Source organism: Loxodonta africana, chromosome 26, assembly GCF_030014295.1.
Source record: "Loxodonta africana isolate mLoxAfr1 chromosome 26, mLoxAfr1.hap2, whole genome shotgun sequence".
NCBI classification, from domain to species: Eukaryota; Metazoa; Chordata; class Mammalia; order Proboscidea; family Elephantidae; genus Loxodonta; species Loxodonta africana.
The window spans coordinates 27,656,744-27,679,437 of record NC_087367.1 but is presented as its reverse complement, the minus strand read 5'-3'; the positions used below and the strand labels follow the sequence as shown (position 1 = coordinate 27,679,437).

The 22,694-nt window shown below is 39.4% G+C and overlaps 1 protein-coding gene across 4 annotated transcripts in view; it reads right to left on the bottom strand.

The window, feature by feature from the left end:
* The window catches only part of FEZ2 (fasciculation and elongation protein zeta 2), a 59,602-nt gene that overhangs the window by 14,860 nt on the left and 22,048 nt on the right, over positions 1-22,694 (bottom strand). For 2 of the 4 annotated variants that reach the window (XM_064277213.1, XM_010595864.3), the window contains exons 4-6: positions 22,227-22,368; positions 20,277-20,545; positions 864-944 (exon numbers count right to left, since the gene is read on the bottom strand). In XM_064277213.1, coding sequence (XP_064133283.1) covers positions 864-944; positions 20,277-20,545; positions 22,227-22,368 — 492 coding nt within the window. The remainder of the gene's footprint in view (positions 1-863; positions 945-20,276; positions 20,546-22,226; positions 22,369-22,694) is intronic. The other 2 variants (XR_775893.3, XM_010595865.3) reach the window with 1 other exon arrangement.

Here is a 22,694-nt window from a genome sequence, read left to right as displayed (position 1 = left end):
GCCTATGAGCTACACTCTACATAAAAAAAAAAAAAAAAACTCTACATACCTTCTAATTTTCCACTTAAGAGCTAGCTTAAACAATGTTCCTTCTGGACTGAAAATTTCTAACTGTGAAAGGTAATTTTAAGCATGGTCATTAATGTAGATGTATCTCCCATGTTCATGATATTCCTTAAATTATAATGCAAAGACGTTAATAAAAAGCAAAGTGAAACACATTTCAGTGTAATTATATCCACTCACAATTTTGTATAAATAATGCCCTTGCTTTTCACTAGGTAGCTGACTATATAATGTAAAACACATGAATTTCATTTAAAAGGAGGTAAGATACACATTTTTTTGACATCTCAACATTTTTTAAATGTACAATTCAGTGACATTAATTATATTCATCGTGTTGTTCAACCATCATTACTAAGGATATACATATTTTTGACCTAGAACTTTGGTCTAAAAGATACCAACATCTGGCTTTCTTTCTCCACACGTGAGATTTTGTTCCTTTGGCCTTCAGAATTCGAGTACCATATTCTCATTTAATTACTGTCATAATCAGATTTTCTATGCATCCAATTCATTACGTCAATGTGTTAATATCTATTTGTTCAAGCGTAAGAGTGAGAAGTAGAGCTCTCGAAAGTATATTAAGAATGCATTTAGTCTATCGTCCATTTTGAAAAATGCTTTTTCCCCGAGGGAAATTCTGTTCATTATCAAGACTATAAATACAATTAGCTTTCATTTCTTTCTTTTAAGCAATAGTCTTAGTAAATTAGTACTGCTGGCAGCTTTCTGGCTCTTCACTTACACAGAGAATCAATAAGCAGAGCATGAGGAAAATAAGGATAACCGAGCACCTGTTTCTCTCCACCCGAATTTCCAAAGGTGTGGCGGAGGCCATTCTGAATGACATTTGAGATCCCTTCCATGCTGAAGCGCTACAGGCAGCAGTATACGGCCAGGAGGAAAAGGACAGAGAAAGAAGTTCAGAGACTATTAGTAAGAATGTACCATGATGACTTGTGTGGCCAAGAGGCAAACAGTTAGAAAATGCCACTACTCATTCAGATAAAGCAGACAAAATCATGCATTTTTTTTTTTTTTTAACGTTTTTGCTTTCATTTATTTGGAAATCAAATGCAAAAGCCACTGCTTTTATACTGTTACGTTCACGAAGATTTGTCCTGACATCGCTGGTAAAGAAATGTGTTCCAATACCGTCACTGTAAGTTGTACTTATCGACTACCTCATTATCTGACATTTGGTATTCATGACAATAATAAAAAATCTACTAAAGAACTACCTTGTGCATTAATGGTGTATGTCTGGCAGTAATGAACGTCAAGGTGTGAGGTGAGAGTAATGCTGGCTGTGACGGTTAAGGTTATGTGTCAACTTGGCTAGGCCATGATTCTCAGTGGTTTGCCAGTTATGTAATGATATAATTTGGCAGTTATGTAATGATATAGTCATCCTTCATTTTTGTGATCTGATGTGGTCATCCTCCATTTTCACATAACACCAATTTTCGCATAACAACATGGTCTTTTGAATCTAACCATGTAGATAAGTAAGGAGTGGGTGTATTGGTTTCAGGCAAAATTTATCACAGAATTTGCAAGATTACGTTGTGATACTGTTTACCTACATTTTATCAAAAGTCTGAAAATTGGATACTAACAGAATGCACATTTTCGGTCAAAGTTTGCATATTTTTATTGTAAGTTTGGAGAAAATTAACATCACATTTGGCAAACAAAAATGCTATAACTTGGGGAGCTGGTAATCTTTTCCCACTCACTCTTCAGGCCACCTGCCACTGCCCCAGTATGAAAAACGCCAGCCAGAGCAGCGTATGTGCTTCCTGGAGGGCAGAGGGCAGCACATTCGCCAGAGAGGCCCCCTGAAACTTCTGCAAAGACTTCTCCACTCAGTTTCTAGGAAACAATTCTAGCTTCTTCCTCCTAACAACCTTCAACACTTCCTGCAGTCCACTGTACTGAACGGGGAATACTTCTTCTAACTACTTCTCTTGATCTGTAACCAGTCTACAGTGTCCTCAGACACAAAGAAGAGACCAGTGGCACCTCCCTGGCTGCTGAGTCAGAGGAACTAGATGGCTTCTGACAGCATGACTAATTAAGGGGAACGACATCCTGGGAAGGAACTTCATTCCTGACACACTGAATGGCTCCTTCCCCTGGAATTTTATTGGGTTTCATTGGGAGAAATTTAACTGGCAAACACACTTCAGAATCAACATAAAGAATATTTTACTAGGCCCTAAAAAAAAAAAAAAATTTTTTTTTTTAAGGGGTAGAAGGAAACCTTGGTGGCTTAGTGGTTAAGAACTGCGGCTGCTAACCAAAAGTCTGAATTCACCAGACGCTCCTTGGAAACCCTATGGGGCAGTTCTACTCTGTCCTTAGGGTAGCTAGGAGTCGGAATTGACTCAATGGCAATGGGTTTTTCAGTGGTAGAAAAAAAGAAACCAAGGCTATGGTCCTTGCCCTCAAGAAACATAAAGTTTAGTGCAGTGATTCTCAAAGTTAGGTCCAGGGACCCCTACAACCCTTTCAGAATATCCATGAGCTCAAAATTATTTTCTTAACAATACTGGGCCATTCTTTGCCTTTTTCACTCCAATTTTCTCAAGACTCACAGGGAAAGGCTGCAAAGGCGAACTTATGTCTGAATGCAGAAGCAGATCTGAAACTCTAGCTGCTTTTGATGAAGCCGGATACTATATTTTCATAGAAAATATGCTATTTATGTAAGCATTAGTGAGTTTATTATTGCTGTTTTGGAGTGAACCAATAAATACTCTAATTGTATCAGAAACAGAAACTGGTAATTTATCAGATTTGATTTCTAATACAGTAAATATCAACTGATATAACCCACACAAACAAAAGCACTCAGGGTTCTCGATATTTTAAGACTGTAAAGGAGTCGTGATAGCAGAGAGCTGAGAAACACCAAAAGGTTTAATCCTTGGAGGAGCTAACCATGTACCTCTGTATCAGGCACGTAACTCAACAGTTTTATTGAAAAGTTGAGTGTTAAATTACAACTACGCCTTTTCCCCTGAATCTTCGTTCTTCCCAACACAGTCCTTCCCAGATCTACATGCCAATTCTGGTTCAGTGAGAATCAAAAGCCTGCTCAAGATACCTCAACTGAATGCTCTCTGCTGTGCTGACAACACAGTTATGACCTTTGACATAGGAGGATAGTTTTAAAGGAAAAACCTATAGGTAACTATTTTTGTAGGGTTTCTCACATTATCATTATAGAATTTGTTCACAATGTATAAAGAGATGATCAAAAAAAATAACACCTTGGGCTCCAAAGTCTGCAATTAAAATTATGAGAAACTATGTTCAAATAAATAAGTCAACTCACTTTTTAAAAATTATTTCTATTAAATATGTTATGTTCCAAATGCAACAAAGAAAAATAGCTGTTTTCAGTTTCTATTACCTAAAGGCTCCATTATCTATGAGCATGTTAAAGCTAGGTATAAATTCAGAAACTCTCAAAGTAAAAAGTTTTACAATCTATATACCAGAAAACTAAAGTATACTTTATATTTTAACAGTGCATGCTAACAATACTATCTTTATTCCTGCAATTGAAACCTAACTCCTATTGCTGAAAAAAAATTGATCCAAAATTTTAAATTCCTAAGATATTTATGTGATTTAGGTTTCCCTAATTTGCAGTTGTGAACATTACAAAAGCTGAGCCATTTCAATCACTGCTAAACCGACCGCTGTTGTTTCTAGGCTCCCTCAAGTTGATTTCAACACACAAAAACTCCATTTGAAAGAGCAGAACTGCCCCAGGGGGTATTATTGGTTGTAATCTTCACAGAGGCCGATTGCCAAGTCTTTCTCCCATGAAACCGTTAAGTGGGTTCACATCCCCAACCTTTTGGTTAGCAGCCTAGCGCTTAACTGTGTGCACCACCAAGGCTCCTTTGGTAACCTGACTACTTGTGAAAGATAAGTTTTCATGCAAACAGAACTCTAGGCTCAGTGGAAATTACTGAAAATGCCATCATGTGAAGCCATGGTAACTAGCGATGCTAGTGAAAGAAGTTAAAGGACAGGAACTTAGACTAGAACCTCCGCACTTGCACCTGGTAGTAGATGAGCCAGCAGATGTGGCCAGTAAGGCCCCCATATCCCGACCAACAGGGAAGAACAGGTTCAGCATTTCTCAAGTTGAAAGAACTGAAGAAAAAATTCAAGCCTTGAGTTGAAATACTGAAGGATTCTATAGGCAAAATAATGAATGACACAGAATGCATAAAAAGAAGATGGAAAAAATACACCGCTACTGTACCAAGAAGAACTGGTTGACGGTCAATCATTTCAGGAAGTAGCATATGATCAAGAGTTGATGGTATTGAAGGAAGGAGTCCAGGCTGCACTGAAGATATTGGTGAAATACAAAGCCCCAGAAATTTACAGAATACCAATTAAGATGTTTCAACAAACGGATGCGCACTGGAAGTGTTCACTCGTCTACGTCAACAAATTTGGAAGACAGCTACCTGGCCAATCGACCAGAAGAGATCCATATTTACTTTATTTAAAGAAAGGTGATCCAACAGAATGTGGAAATTATCAAACAATATCATTAATATCATATGCAAGTAAAATTTTGCTGAATATAATTCAAAAATGGTTGCAGTAGTACATCGATAGGGAACTGCCAGAAATTCAAGCTGGATTCAGAGGAGGACATGGAAAGAAGAATATCATTGCTGATGTCAGATGGATCTTGGCTGAAAGCAGAGAACACCAGAAAGATGTTTACCTGTGTTGTACTGACTATCCAAAAGCATTTGACTAGGTGGGTCATGACAAATTACGGATAACACTACGAAGAATGGGAATGCCAGAACACTTAATTGTGCTCACGCAGAACCTGTACATAGACTAAGAGGCAGCCATTCGAACAGAACAAGGGATACTGCATGGTTTAACGTCAGGAAAGGTGTGCGTCAGGGCTATATCCTTTCACCTTACTTATTCTGTCTGTATGCTGAGCAAATAACCCAAGAAGTTGGACTACAGGAAGAAGAACATGGCATCAGGATTGCAGGAAGGCTCATTAACAACTCATGATATGCAGATGACACAACCTTGCTTGCTGAAAGCGAAGGGGACTTGAAGCACTTACTGATGAAGATCAAAGACTACAGCCTTCGGTATGGATTGCACCTCAACATAAAGAAAACAAAAAATTTTCACAACTGGACCAAAGAGCAACATCATGATAAACGGAGAAAAGGTTAACTTGTCCAAGATTTCGTTTTACTTGGATGCACAATCAACACCTATGGAAGCAGCTGTCTAGAAATCAAATGATGTATTGCATTGGGCAAATCTGCTGCAAAAGAACTCTTTAAGGTATTAAAAAGCAAAGATGTCACTTTGAGAACTAAGATGCACCTGGCCCAAGCCACAGTATTTTCAATCACTTCATATGCATGTGAAAGCTGGACTATGAATAAGGAAGACCAAAGAAGAATTGATGCCTTTGAATTACGGTACTGGGCCTCCAGAAGAACACACAAATATGTCTTGGAAGAAGTACAACCAGAGTGCTCCCTGGAAGCAAGGGTGGTAAGAATTCATGCCAGGTACTTTGGACATGTTATCAGGAGGGAGCAGTCCCCAGAGAAAGTGAAGTGGAAGTTCAGCCAAAGAGAGGAAGATCCTCGATAAGATGGACTGATACAGTGACTGAAACAATGGGCTTAAACATAGCAAACATTGTGAGGACAGCACAGGACCAAGCAGTGTTTTGTTCTGTTGCTAGTCAGAACCGATTCCAAGGCACTTAACAACAACAATCTTTAGGAAAACCCAGGGTCAGGCCTTTCTTCCATGCTGCCACTGGGTGGGTTCGAATCACCAACCTTAGGTTAGCAGTTGAGCGCAAATGGTTTGTGCCATCCAGGTGCAAACTACTTTAAGTCTACCACTCTCTTTTAATAAATAAGATCAGCAAAATGCTTAGAGCAGAGCCTGAAACATAATAAGGGCTCAGCAAATGTTAGCTGTCTTTATTGTGATTTCTCTCCTGAGCTTCAGACTCCTATGTTTAATGGCCTATTAGACATCTGTACCTAGATATTCTTAAAATTCATCTCATCCAAAGCAGAATTCCTCTTCCTATGCCCCCACCAAAAAACCTCCCCCCCAAAAAAATGTAATATCCTGTTCCTCCTCCTTCATTCTATACCCCTCTCATTCATTTATTCATTCTTTCAAAAAATATGTTAAGCCAGATATTGTTCCAGGTTGAGGAATTCAAAGTGAACACATCACCCAAGGCTCCCTATCCCCACGACTTTACATTCCAACGTGGGGGCGGGGGGGCAGGTTAGCAGAAAAAGTAAAGTCAGTGAAGTAGAAAATTGCAGATACTGTATGTCAGTCAATAATTGCAACAGGGCTATTCAAAACGGGATGCCTGCTTTATTCTGGAGGTAGAGAAACGTTCTCTGAGGAAGTGACATCTGAGCTGAAACATGAATTATGCACCCGTCCCAGACGGGCCACAAGGGACAATGGACAAAGGAGATCCTCTCCAAGAATAAAACCAAGAGCAGCCAAACTGGCAAGCAGTGTGCAGGGGAGTTTGTTATTCTTATCCAGCAGGATGTGAAACAGTAGCTACCAACTCTGTCCCCATTCTTCCCTCCTTCCAATAAAAAGTATTTTATTAATCACGGCGACCCTGCTCTCTTTACACCTTAGTACACTGGATTGGTTGGAATGGCTGGTTTAGCTTTTGAACCCTAAGGGGCTACACCCAGGACCAGTGGAATGGACAAACAGCCCCAAAGATATTGGGCTGGAAGCTAGAGGCAGTTAATGCGGACAAGACTTGCGCATCTCCCTTTGGGGAAAGGGTGTGTGTGTCTTGGCTGCGCTTGCCCAAGTGAGAAATCAAGCACCTGACCCTAACTCCTCGCTCCCTAGTCCCCCAACCAATCCATTCATCCTCCTTACTAGCTCTTAACTACTTCCTGTCCCTCCCTTGACTGTTTGGCTCATTTTTTGCTGACTGCAACTGCCTTCTAATCAACTCCTTATCTCTAGCTGCCTTCTTCCAATTAGTTCCCCTTGAAACCACTGAAGTTATCACCCTTCCAAAAGACAACTCTGAACATGTAACTACCTACTTAAAACCTTTTTTTTTTTCTTTTTCGTTTCCTACACCCTAAATGCCTCAGCCTGGCGTACAAGCCCACCCATTCTCTGGCCTCCACTCAGCTGCCCCTTTCTGAGTTACTTCCTCGCCTTCTGGCTTTAATCACAATGAATGGCTTGCAGTTCCCCAGATGTCACTAACTGTCACCTCCAGGTATACACACATCTACTCTCTCTGCCTCATATGCCTGTCCCCTCCTTCTTCAAATTGTCCTCAGGATTCGGCTCAGTCTTCCCACATCCCTAAACTGAACAAGGGGCAAGGGTAACATGTGCACACTCCTACCATGGAACAGGGCAGGCACAGAAAACACTCAAAATGTGACTGCTGTTTTAAAAACAGCAATTGTCACACTGTACCAGGGTACCTCGACCCTGACACTGGTGACATTTTCAGCAGGATAGCCCTTTGCTGTGGGCTGTCCTGGGTGTTATAAGATGATCAGGAGCACCCCTGGCCTCAACCCACTAGGATGCCAAGCTCCATCACCCCTAGTTGTCTGACAACCAAATTCCCAGACATTACCAAGGGCCCCCGGCGGGGAAAGGCAAAATTGGCCCATTTGAGAACACTATACTAAAGAGCACTGGACTGTTTTGTCTTCCCAATCCTCACCCCACAGGCAAGCAGCACACCCCTGGAGGCCAGAATTTACTCTGCATCCTCAACACCCTTGCCTGGCACATATCTGGGGGTCAATAAACATCTAATAGTAGTATAAGAAAAGATAATCAAAATATTTTAAATGGGAAAGAAAAAGAAATGTTTGGTGAGATTAATTTTTTATATTCAACTTAGTCCTCAAAACCTTTAAGGACAGAAATATGTCAGATACTTGTTGTGTATGTCTCACAAAGCATAAACGGTCCTCAGTATACAGAAGGCATTTGGCTGATAGTTATTGACTTAAATCACAAAACTCTTCAGCAATTTCTACCCATATTGGTGCTTTTTGCATGGAACTACCCTTACTTCCATATTTTTGCATGAAACAAAGAAACCCATTGCCTTTGAGTTGAAGTTGATTTCAACTCAAAGCAGTACTATAAGACAGAGGAGAACTGCCCCACAGGGTTTCCAAGGAGGCTGTAAATCTTTATGGAAGCAGACAGCCACATCTTTCTCCCATGGAGTGGCTGGCAGGTTCAAACTGCCAACTTTTCGGTTCACAGCCAAGCGCTTTAACCACTGTCCCACCACGACTCCTATGAAACTAAGAATCACACTTTAATCAGAAGTATTTGGAATCAGAAAAATGTATAAGCAGTCCACTTGGATAGAAAAACGCTGTTCTAGAACTCAGAGATCGGGGTTCTCTCCCAGCTTTGCCACTCACAGTGTGATAAAAGTCATACAACCTTGTCTAGGCCTGTGTCCTCACCTGTGAAGCAGACAATTAAATCATACTGTTTTTTAACAGTCTTCTCAGTTGTAACTCTATGAAATCTGTGAGCTCAACTCAACCAAGAAGATACATTATTTTTTGAGAAGGCAAATCACAATCACAGAAACACACATGAATAATGCAAGACTAAAAGTTCACATAAGGCCACAATGTAAGTGCTCTAGAACGACAGACACGCACAGCCAGTGGTATATTCAGAGTTGCTTAATCCAACTGCCTCATTTTCTTTTAAGGACGCTCTTAACAGCGTGAGTACATTTTGAGGAGAGAGACCACATCTCTCCACCCCCAGCGACTTGTGTAGTGCCTGGATCATAGCATGCATTCATAAATGTCTGCCAAACCAAAGCTGTGACACTCCCAAGACCAGAGCCCAAGAATCTTAAAAGTGTGATCTTTTCACCGTATCATAGTGAGCTCTGCAAGAGAGAAAGAAAAGGAAAAAAAAAAAAAAGAGCAAAAGGGCAAATATGAGGGTGAATAGACAAAACATGATAGCATTTAAACTGTCAGAAGAGTGAAAAACGAAGTTCTAGAAAAGTCCACTGAAGAACCAAGTTTAGGAAAAAAACATGAGATTAATAAAAGTAAAATAAAATAATCTTGTTGCCATGGTTAGCAAAAAAAAAAAAAAATGGAGTAACTTAAGATATATATAAACCCTAGGATAACAAAGAGTAGCAAAGAGAAAAAGATCAATAAACTAGACAGAGAAAGGAATAGAAAGACTAAGGCAGTGAGACAAGGAGGAAATAGAAAACGAACTCTGCAGAACATACGACAGATTCTGTTTTATAACTGCCCTATAAATTCCTAAATAAATAATAATAATAATATACCCTTTTGGAAGGCAAAATGCATTTTAAAAAGAAAAACCTCAGAGACAGAATAAATTTACCTTTGTAGCAAACCACCTCACTTAGAAACACTACATTTACAACCTTGAGAGCAGATGCGGTGTTATTAGGTGCTCACAGGGCTTAACTGGGCCAGCGGGAAGATTTTCTCTATGCTTAAATTTTATAAGAAGAGAGAGAATGAGGAACGGGGGGAGGAAGGAAGAGAAGTATTTCTTTGGTAAATAGTCTTCAAGGCAAAAGCACCACAAGGCGCTGACAAAACTAAGTCTCAGTGTTATGGATACTGGATGAACTGAAGGACATTAGATAAAGATTGGTTACAGTTTAATTAAAAAACGACTGCAACACTAGCTATGTCAGAAGGCCAGGTCCTGCTCCCATGGGATCTTTGAGCTTTCATCTACCATTTCCACATTTGCAGGAAAGAATTCAAGTGCTCAAATTCAAAGTAAAGAGCTGATGAAGATTCTGCGAGTTGAAAATTATTTTCTAATCTAACCATCAGTTTACCACTGCCTTCTTAGGAAGGGAGTTAATAGTTTCGTAAAATGCCCTTCACAGAATGGAATTTTTGATATGAGCCCATTTGTAAACTGAAAAGTGATCAAGCATTTACAGTATTCACTTTATTTTTCTCCTCGCTACTGACAAATCGCCAAGGTAATGTGGCAAGGAAGGGGAAACGGGGTTTACTCAGCATTACTTAGACGGCAAATATTCACAACTGCCTCATAACCATTTCCTTCCCTAGTGTATTAAGCCTTGAAATCCGTCATTCTCTGGAAGTTTTTATCAGACAAAACCAGGAGCAACAAAGTATAAACAAGATACAGGAGATAAAAAATACATAAAAATCTGAAAGAGGACAATGAAATGAGCCAAGATCCCGAAGCCCATACACAACATGCCGCCAACAGTTTCCTCAGAAGAGGAAAACTCAGGGTCCAGGGCCCCTTGCACGCACCCTCACGCCGATGCTCGCTGCTCTGTGAACAAAGGCCTCTGTTGAGCTTCAGTACACCCATTTAGGAAATGGCAGTAATAATAACCTAAAGGTGTTGTGAGAGTAAACAAAATAATCTACCAGAAGCACTTGATAAAATGTCTGGCACAACATAAATATTCAAAATGTTCTGGCTACATTCCTTAAAAAAAAAAGGCTAGAATAACTTTTTAAATAGAGCTCCCAAAGTAACCACACCTTTCTATGTTCTCCAGAAGAGCAAAAACAGTATGTCAATATCTCCTGGTATAAAAAAATATTGGAACTGAGACATAATAAATCTCTGGTTATAACCCCTAGTTTAAAGGACTGAAGAAAGCATGAAAAAGACATTACTATCTATGTATCCACATAGAAATCAGCCAAAAAGCTTTAACAGAAAGCAAGTAACACCTTCAGGTAATTCAAAGTCTTTCTGAATAATAAAAAGAGCTAGGGGGAAAAAAAAAAACACTAAGCAAAGTGAAAAGCAACAAGAATCAGATACAGTGTCGTAGTTTGTTAGTTCTTTCCCAGGTCCTAACACATTCTATGCCCACAGCGTATTCACCAGCACCAATGACTTCACTGGAGGCAGGTGAGGGGAGGGGGGCCGAAAACTGACTATTCCTGCCACCAAACCTTTCTCTCACTCTCATCTGGTACCAACTGGCATGAATTTCTAACTAACCAGAAAATCTTTCAAAAATCTCAGTGTCAAAGCTCCATATCACAAAAAAAAACTTTAGGAAAAGAAACTAAAAAAATGTTTTTCATCTATTTCTGATTCTTATTCTAATCTACGCTTTTACCCTGTTAATATTCTTTACACCCAAGAGTTCAAAAGAAAGTGAAATTGAAACATAACTATTGGTCTTTATAAATCACATAATTTTTCAATAGTCTGAATATGATTTTCCAATATTAATTTATAGAACAGTAATTTTAATGTTTAATAGATGAAAATCTTTTCAAAATAGTCAAAACATAAAAAACAGAATGAAACGCAATAGTCAAATTTTAAAAAAAGTAAAAAATATTCAAATGAAAATAATTGAGATAACAGATACTATTAGTTTTTTAAGTTTCGGCACTCCTCAAATCAAATAATTTCAATTGAATTATAAAGCAATTATATTGTAAAACAGATCCAAGCAAATTAGAAAATACGAATTAGAGCAAACAGGTAAATACTTGAAAACGTCCTAAACACTAAACCCCTACTGTATAAGCACACTCTCAGAGCAGAAAGGAGTAATTTGAAGATTTTCAAAGTGGATCGTATCAAATAATTTTATTTTTGTTTCTGAAGATCTTTCTAAATTTTAATGTAATTTAGTATTATTGTTGTTGTGTGCCATCAAGTCCATTCCAATCATAGCAACTCTATAGGACAGAACAGAACTTCACCACAGGGTTTCCTAGGCTTTACCTTTATGAGCAGATCACCAAGTCTTTTCTCCCAAGGAAATGCTGGGTGGGTTTGAACCGCTGAATTTATGTTTAGCAGGCAAGGGGGCATTTAACCATTGTGCCACCAATTTAATATTAACATGGAAACTAAGTATTGTCAAACATTTGCAAAGCCACTAAAAGTAAAGTAAAATAATCAATCTTGGCAATTTTATAAATTCCTTCCTGATACTTCTGAATATTCTAAACTAAGCCTATAAGAATACAATTCCCTGGCATGCTACAGCCTTTCCGTGGACTTGTGTTATATTAACAATGGCCTCTCCAAGACAAAAATGGAGTCAAGAATGGACTCCTGGTAGTACATTAACTGTTGGGCCATGAAAATTCACTATTATCACCCTAAGAACAAGTAGCCACTGTGGAAAACAAACAGATAATGGTAAAACATCAAGAATTGGTAATGACATATATTTCTCTAGGCAATAGTAACTTTCATAAAATAAATTTGTTCTGCTTTGAAGTAACCCATGAACTAACTTTTTAAAAACAAATAATAAAAGACTAATAATGAAGAGTTTAAACCTATAAATCATTAAGTGATACATGTCTAAAATACAATGGACAAAATTTTATCAAAGATCGTCAATGTAAAAAAGTCATTAAAATGGTTTAAATCCCAGAAACAAATAATAACACAGATTTTAGTTTAATAAAAAACTTCTACTTTTCCGTTCTCAATAAGACACAGCTGAGAAAATCTGAAGACCAACAGCTCCGTAACGTTACCTCCCTGAGACCACCACCCTGGACGCTGCTGATGGAGCAATCGTCTCTCATGCCTGCCTAACATGGCCGGCGTAAAGCCACTGCCCTTCCTTAAAGTACAGGCATACGCCAATATCTGCACATTTATGAATAGCAGACTCTTCAAAATTAGGTCTGTCCCAAGTCACAGAGGAAATACGTGAGAAATTTTATCATTTTAAAACAGTGATAGGTGTCTTTTTAAACTACCAAAATCATAGGTCTGAATTTGTTTTGAAATAATAAACATTACATGTCCAAGCTTCTCTCCACCTTCCAATGACCTTCCATTTTACAGCTCTAACACTAATTTCTAGGAAATGCTCTTTGCAATAAATAAAGAAGAAAGCAGAGCAATGTTATCAAATATCACCAACAAACTACACTGGAAAGGTGTTATTATTTACATTTGAATATGTGTATAGGGCAGAATTTATCGTCTCAAGCAGCACGGTTTAGAAAGGGGAGGGAATCACCTTTCCCAGTTCTCTTCTACCTTCTTTTAAAGTACCTTTTATCACTATGTATACATATAGTGTGCCCAAGTGACTGCCAACACTTTCATTCTTTTGGTTTTTTCCGAACTCAAGACCACTGGCTTACGCGCTGGCTTTTGTCCCCTACCTACTGGGACTCTGACACACACAGGCAAAGGTCTGCTGCTAGGCAGGGTGCCTGCTCCAACTGCCTCGGAGATGGACTAGCCGAGGCGTCACCATCTGCTGGTAAAACACAGATGGCTGGATTGGGGCTTGAGGAAAGGAACAACTCAACACTGTTTGGATAAACAAAGTGACACAATAAATCTTAGATACAATACAGTATTTTTTTCCATACAAACTCACTTACATGGACTTCACATTTTTTTTTCCTAATTTTCAATTTTACTAAAGTTTTAGCCTAAATCAGGCATTGGCAAACTTCTTCTGTAAAGGGACAGACAGTAACTAGTTTAGGGTTTGCAGGCCACACAGTCTCTGCTACTTGATCCTACCATTGTAGCACAGAAGCAGCCGCAGACAATACGTAAACAAATGGGCATCGCTGTATTCCAATAAAACTTTATAAAGCAGGCAGAGGGTCGACCCCTGGTCTAAATTATCTTAGCAAGTGTACAATTAAAAAATTCCAAATTGAAAGGAAAAAGAAAAAAGCTAGGCCATGTTTTTTAAACAGAAGCCCCAAATTCAAACAGAACCAGGGCTTCAAACCAGTTCTGAATGGTTCAGTAATTTCCGAGGTCAATGAGGGCAGCGTAGGGTATTGCATAGCAACCAAATCTGTAGGATTGTAACCTGAGTAGGAAAGGACTGCGCTGCTTTGAATGTGTGTCGCTCTTCATAGCCCCGCTAATAATCCAATCTCCCGCATCATGCTCCTCAAGCTTCTGGGATTCATGGGGAGACTGGATTATTGGGAGGGCTGTGGAGAAAGACACACATTCCAAGCAGCGTGGCTGGCCATCAGTTTTGAGCAGGGCACCACTATTTGTTTCCTACTCAGGTCAAAGTCCAACAGGCAACAGATTTGGTTGCTATGCAACGTGTACGCTGCCCTCCATTACATCGGCAGATACTGAATCATTCCGAACTGGTTCTAAACTCTGGTCAGAACAGATCTTTTAGGCTTAGATCTAGGATAAACTAAGATAACTGCAGAATGATCTAATAGTACCTGTCTAAATAAAAATAAATTTCTATTTCCTTAAAGTCAGCTTTGGTCAAGATTACCGTATTTTTTGCAAATAACACACCCACGTAAACAACACACACACTTAACACTCATACCGTGTTTGGGAAAAAAACGTGTGAACGGGTTGTGCAGTTGGCAAAAATGTGTAACACATATGTTATTTGGGTAAAAAATATGGTAAATGAAAAAATATCGCTGGGCATTTTTGCACGTAAAAAGATAACAGAACAGATGGGTTCTTAGTCATAATATAAGCTAAGTGAATCATAAAGACAGATGGAACACATCTGTGAAAGAAATATATACACAGAAAGAGTATCTATCATCTAATAAGCCCCAGAGCTTCCCCATCTTTACAGTTATCCCACAATCCCCAAAAGAAATAAATTAGGGTAATAAGATTTCTTTTACAACACAGTTTCCTGTTTCCCCATTACAGACTAGTGACTGATTGCTAATCTCCCAAAATTGTCAGGATTAATTTTTTCAGATTAGAGTGACGTAGTTACACATTCCTGCTGGTGGTGAGTACAACATATTTAAACTCTCTTTGAAAGTTCAATGTGATTATGGCAAACAAAAAAAGATATTACATATTCCTGTCTTCTCAGTGACAGATCTGATTAAGTAACATTTAATTCAAAAACACTACTGGATTCTTAAAGAGCTGTTGCGGTTCGCTGCCGTCGAGTTGGCCCCCAACTCGTGGCCACTCATGCACAACAGAATCTGACTGTTGTGGTCTATAGGGTTTTCACTGGTTGATTACCAGAAGTCAATTGCCAGGCTTTTTTTCCTAATCCATCTTAGTCTGCAAGCTCCACTCAGACCTGTTCTGCATCACAGCAATTCCCAAGCCTCCACTGACAGGCAGGTGGTGGCTATGTAGAGGTACGTTGGCCAGGCATAGAACCCAGATCTCCCACATGGCAGGTGAGAATTCTACCACGGAACCACCACTGTCCCCCCCTCTCAAAGAGTAGGTATGTCTTTCTTCATCCATGTAAGTTTACTAAGGTACAATGCTAATCAGACAAGCAATAATGTCTTTGCGACTTCAGATAACTAGATAAACAGCTACTGAATTAAACATAACCTAGTGGACTTCAACTTGCTCATTTACTCATGTGAGTTCCCACTGAAATTCAATGACTTGGGAATCTGTTCGATATAGACAAAGACTGGAAAGAAAAAAAAAATCCCAAAAGAAAAATAATAATTCAAATACCATAAATCCACCTCCTCTGGGATTCAATCTCCTTTATACTAGAGTTTGAATTCAACAAACATGTATTAGATGACATGCAAAGTCTCAGAAACTAGATGAGGCTCTGAGGAAGCAATGGGAATGAGTCTTCAAGAAGCTTGCACTTTGTTTCAGAGACATTTAAGTCAACGCCAAAACAACTGGTACTATAATATTTAAATATGTGCACTCTCACAAATAACAAATATCTCAAATATGACATAACAGGCAACTCACAAAAGAAAAAATATAAATGGTCAAGAAATCAGAACATTGTTTGCCTATCGGATCAGTACATATTAAAAAAGCTGGTAATACCCAATGTTGGTGAGAGGTGTGGGGGCATGATCACTCTCTTGCATTGTTATTGAGTTACTTTTTTAGAGAGCAATTTGAAAAGCTGGGCATTTAAAACCTTTTAAAACTACATATTTTTTGACCTAGCAATTCTCCTGGCTTCACTGCGGACCTAGACTGTGGTTCTACTAACCACAAGAAGAAACATAAGAGAAAATTCAATTTCAGGGAAATGATCATTTTGGTTTAACAGAATAAATTTCAGATTCCTACAACATATTCAAGGAGAAATGTCAGGCAGGCAGTTGGACATATACCAATTAGCAGTTACTCAGTTATACGCTAGTCTTGCATATATTATTTCATTTAATCCCTCCAAATCTCAAAGTAGTATGGCTCAGTGGCAGGACCAGGATTCAAACACAACTCTTAATCCAAAGTTCTTAATCAATATGCACTTGGCCTCCATAGTTTGGCACTTCGCAGAAAGGTTCAAGGTCAGGTAGAAACACATTTATTCAACAAAAATCTATTAGATACCTAATGCTGGACCTAAAGATACCAAGAAAATAAAGTCAAATCTCCCTTCTTTAGAGAACCACCATAGAGACAAACATTTGCAATACAGTATGAGAGTGCTAACAGAAACGGCAACCCCAAAAGAGGGAGAGAGGGGGGATGAGTCATTAAGAAAGGTTCTAAAAAGGAGAAAACAATGCTTCATCATGATTTTGAAGAATGGTGCAGTCAATTCAAAGAAATCCATGTAGGTCACCATATTGATCAGTAGACAGTGCCCTTCCGCCATCGCAGTCTCTACCCCTACCCCTCTGTTCCTCCAGATGCTAAAAAACAAGACACAGGGGATAAAGTTTTCTGCTCTCGAGTCTCATTTCCCAGTGAAAGGATCTAATTCCCCCAAATGCTCCTACAACCTGAGGGTTGAAAGGAGAGGTGTCTGCATCACCGAGCACAAGCAGCAGCAAGACAGTGACCACCCTATCTCAAACAGCATCACTCTTGACCATCCCACCCAGCCTTTTGTTTTCTGATAACATTTATTACTGCCTGAAATTACAATATCTACCCATTCTTTTACTTGTTCATAACCTGTCTTCCTCCTTAGAATGTAAGTTCTGTGAGGGTATGGGCCTCGTCTGTTCTATTTGCTACTGTATCTTGAACATCACCTCGCACAAGGAAGACAATAAATATTTGCTAAATGAATGAATTTTGTTTTATCTTATCCAACATGGAATGGATTATCTTCAAAATCAGGACTCAAATCAAGATAATGTTTCATTTGTATAAGACATTCAATATTTTCTTTAATATTTAATAACGTTTTCAAACTCTAAGGGCATTTTCTAATGCTCTAAATAGCATCCCTAAGGCCACGTTTTTTTTTTCATTGTGGCAAAAGTTTAAAACAAACTATGTCCCCCAAACTAAATCCAAAATAGAATTTAATTCCATTCCAACCCAGACATTTCATTAGTGTATCTTTTGACCAGAGAACAAGCTAGTCACTATGGGTAATGTGTTAGTCTAACTACATATTGCTGTTTTTGTTTTCTATGAATCAATCCATTCCATGATTAAGGAAAAATGTTCAAGACCTGCTAATAAGACAAAACGTCTAAGGGAGGCCAAAAAAAAAAAAAAAAGTGACTAATGTCATTAGAAAAACAAACAGCATATGACACGAGGATGAAAACAGAAGCTATTCTGACAGAGGCCACCATTTTTTAAATTAGAATCACTGATGATACTCATAGATATCAGGCCTTGGCAAAACTGCACCTACATGAAATATCTGGAAAGGCAATATCTTTCTGGAAGGAGTCCTGGTGGTACAGTGGTTAGAGCACACAGTGGGCTGCTAACCAAAAGATCAGCAGTTGGAAGCCACCATCCACTCCATGGGAGAAAGATGTGGCAGTCCATTTCCGTGAAGATGACAACCTTGAAAACCCTACAGGGCAGTTCTACTATGTTCTATAGGGTCGCTATAAATCGGAACTGACTCAACTACAGTGAGTTTGGGTTTTTTTGTTTAATATCTTTTCAGATCCATTTATTAAACCTGTCATTTCACTTCAGAGCTCTTCTGAGTCACCTACCACTATTTCTGTCCCTGGGTAGCACAAACGGTGAAGCACTCAACTACTAACTGAAAAGCTGGTGATTTGAACCCACCCAGAGGTGTCTTGGAAGAAAAGGCTGGCAACCTGCTTCCAAAAGGTCACAGCCATGAAAACCCTAGGGATCACAGTTCCACTGTGAAACATATGAGGTCACCACGAGTCGGAATCAACTCGACAAAAACTGGTTTGGTTTTGGTACCACTATTTCTAGAATCCCAGGTTTCAAGCTGCTGCGTCACAGATGAGATGGTCTATCTTCAACATTTTATGAAAGATACAGGGAACCAGTACCACAAACTTAGTATTGCCATCACTGACCTGATTAAAGGTCTGGGCATAAATGGTAGACCAAGAAGCAATTTCACAAGTCCAAACATTCTGAAAAAATTCACTGTTACATTCAATCTCTTTTAAGACAAAATAATGAGAATTCAATTAAGACCTAATGTTTCTTTGCCAATTTCTTTTTTCAATACAAATAGCATGAAAAAATTACACAATGGATCCAATCTACTCTAACTTTTTTTCTTTTTTTTAAATGTGGGAGTTATAAAAAGAAGCCTTTAAACCCCTGTAAGGATAAACTTATGTTTCTCAGCCAAGTTTTAACACCAACAAATGAAGGACTTGCATATAATCCCTAAAAGTGGATATCCTGAAATTACCAACTGTGCTGCAACTTTTTAAATAAGCATTTTAGTTAATCGCACTCATATAATAGGGCAATTTACTTAAATATGAAATGTAAACAAAAAATTATTTAATCAATACTGCCATTTCTCAAAAACATTTTGGTACCTCACATCTGACAATTTTTTTAAAGTTGGTTTATAAGCTGTGGTCTTTCCAACTGTACGAATGGACATTAATCTAAGAAAACCTCCATTTACTCCTAGGCAATAATAGTAAGATGAATGTGCTAACTGGCAAGATTCTTTTTGTTTGTATTAAGCATTCACTGATGGCCCAGCAACCTAAAAACTGCATTCTCTTTCTAGGATTCCACCCAAATCTGGTTAACCCACTGCCCTCGAGCCGATTCCGACTCACAGCGACACTACAGAACAGTGTAGAACTGCCCCACAGGGTTTCCAAGGAGCGCCTGGAGAATTCGAGCTGCTGACCTTTTAGTTAGCAGCCGCAGCACTTAGCTACTACGCCACCAGGGTTTCCAAACCTGGTTAAGAAGGTCTATTTCACTGGTAAAGTCTATTTCCTTAGAAAAAATAAATTAAGATTTAATCAGAGACAGAGTTTATATCACTGCAAACTTTAATAACCAGTTTGTGGTCATTGGTATCACCCGGCTTTCAATACTATGAATTACAAAAGCACATTCTCTTTAGAAAAATGGGAACCATCTAATCTAAAAATAAAACTAGCATTTCTTCACATACAAACAAAATCAACGTGGCAACACACCAGGCCTCAACCAACCAAAGAAAAGTGCGACGGCCATGAGAGCAATAAGGAAATCCATCTCATATAACCAACAGTTAATGGTCATGATGAAGTCTGATGAAGTGAAATTCACAGGATCACTAGTGAAAAAATGAAAAAGTAGAAAACAAAGCTCTTTACACAAAGGGTCAAAGATTCCAGACTTGTTTTCAACAGCCAGTAATATTCTAGTCTGCCCCACACTGGGCCAAACAGCTCATGTCACGTCACCCCCGCTAACATCCTCATATTCTAACCTCGCTCATAGGCCAGGAGGAACCGGTTACAAACCAATCTGTGCTTTGTGGATCAGCACAGTTCTGCTACCTCTAAATGAGCCCCCTTTTAATTTCTTATTACACAAGAAAAAGAAAAGCATTCATAAGCCCACCAGTCAAACATAAATAATCACATTATTAACATTCTGACGTTCTAAAAACGTGCACTTGTTCTAGCTTCTTCTCTATAATACATCCTCTGTCTTCTCCTGTCTTCTGTCTACTTACTTGCCGCCTAAGCATCCCAGTACTGAATTATCCTGACATCCATGATACCCCTCAGCAAGAAAACACCTTCCAAGGTGGCTGAGCACAGCGGTGGTCCTGCAGAGAACCTGTCTGGTGCTGTGGTTACAAGCACAGTGCTCGGCACACGTGCAGCCTGCCATGCCCTTGCTGGCCAGTGGACCAGCAACCCCGTGGACTGCGTTCCAGCAGGTGGTGCCTCCAGCAAAACATAACTTACTGTGCCGGGCATATGACTCTTCTCATGCTTGCCATTCTGAGAGCTGCTGTTTTTGAGTTTCTTCTTCTTTTTGGCCATTTCTTTGTGCTCTTTCTGTTTGTTTTGCACTTCAATAAGAACAGAAATGAAGCTGTTTTTCACTTCCTTTTCAAACTCTAGTTCATCTCGTAGGGCCAACTGCTGCACCAGCTCTTCAGAGTAATCCTTAATGGCGGTCTCAATTTCTTCCAGGAGCTCATTTAGTTCAGACACTGAGAGCCTTTTCACTCCTGTGACCAAAAACAAAGCACAGTAGACATTAAGACAAAAATGCTTCAGGGGAACACAACAGGGTGTTTTATACCAAAGAGCAAAACTCATTCTTAGCAATTAAACTGACTGGTCGTGGTCTTCTTAGGATCCAAATAGCTCTGGGGGCAGGTGGGCCAAGTCTCTTCTCAAATGACTGAGAAGAAAAGTCTAACAAAATTGTTCACTTGCTTAAAGCAATCATTTCATGAATAGCACCTCAGCAAGACTGAGAACGCTTATACAAGAAAAAGAAAAAACACAAAAGCAGGGGAAGCGTACAGAAGCTACCTGCTGATTAGAAACTGCGTGCAATTCAGCAGGGTTCTGGCACACTTCTGAAGACAGGAGGAGTCAGACTGAAAGAATTAAACAGAATACATATTTAATCACACATCCCAATGTGTGAATTTTTATTTGAGATTAGGGAAATGAAAGGGAAAAATATCCCCTGGAGGCTCCATTTCAGCTTTTTCTCAGCACTTCCCCTCGCATGATGAGTCCCTGGTTGGCACAAATGGTTAAGTGCTCAAGTACTATCCAAAAGGTTGGGGCTTCACGTCCACCCAGAGATGCCGTGGAAGAAAGGCCTGGTAATCTACTTCTGAAAGGTCACAGCCACTGGAAACCCTATGGAGCTATGGATCACAGTTCTACTCTGACACTTGTGAGGTTGCCATGAGTCACAATCAACTCATCTGCAACTGTTTTCTTCCCCCCCCCCGCCCCATCAATGCAAAAGATAGAGACTCATCAACGTTACGCCCACATCTACAGCAGCATGGACAAATCAGACCACCCAGAAGAATTCAGCCTGTTGATCATCTACAGGTTGAAAGGAAGCCACGCAAATCAAAGTAGCACTGGAGCAACCCAAAGGGACTGCAGCAACCAAACTCCAGACCTCTGGTCATATCACAGAGACGAAACTAGGCAACAGCATGAGTTGAGCAGATAAGGACCCCATCACTTCAAGGGAAGACCAGCCACATGGCAAAGGCTATATGCATACTCAGTAACCAGCCTCATGATTACCGTGGGCTGGTTACAGTTACTCAGAAACCTTTCATGATAACCAGCTGCACTTTTTATGGCTCATTATTCTGATGTGTATCAAACAGATCCACAGTTCCTAAAATTCTCCACAGTTGCAGAGTAGTCAACCATGTGTACAAATAGGGGCTATGACAGACTAGATTCACCCACTTAAGATTTTCAACAAATAATTAACTAGTTGCTGTTGAGTCAATTCCAATGCATGGCAAACCCAAGTGTGTCAGAGTGGAACTGCGCTCCAGAGGGCTTTCAGTGGCTGATTTTTTGGAAGTAGATCACTAAACCTTTCTTCTGAGGCACCTCTGGGTGGAGTCGAACCTCCAACCTTTCGGTCAGCAGCCAGGAGCGTTAACTATTTGCACTGCCCGGGGACTCCAACACATAATGACTGAGTATCTATTCTACACTATGCATAGGGATAGGCAGCAGGGTTAAAGGTGAATAAGACACAGTCCCTGAGCAATGACAAAATTATGCCTGGAGTATTATTCAAGGGCCAGAGAAGGGTATAGCCTGTGAGAATCAAAGCTTTCTGGAGACAGTGTGACTATCTGTTCCATATACACAGTAAACACAAAGAGCATTGTTTTAAGTAGGGTTTCTTACTCTCTTCATAACTGCTTGTACTATATCTCTTAAGGGTCTGAATTTCCTGGGAAAGCATCGAAAGTCGATCGGACTGCGTGGGGGTTTCATCATCTTCTGGGTCCGGGGATTCCTGCATCATTTCTTCGATTTCTTCAATAACCTTCAAAAATATACACACCATTGTTAATCAGCTATGCATAAGAAAAACCATCTATCGGTAACGTGGCATTCACCTAAGGGAACTGGAATTGAAATGTACGAAATCCTCCATTGATCTACAGTGTGCAGGAGCAGGTGTTCTGAATAATCAAAATTTTCATCATCAGAGTGAACATGGCTCATCAGATTTCAAAAAACCTTACAAAGTACTAAACACAAAATTAAACAGAATATGATTTCACATGCCCACAATGATTCCGCCCCTACCAGATCTTACAGTGTCTGCGAAATAAATGGTGCTATAAACACACACAGAACTTACTCCAT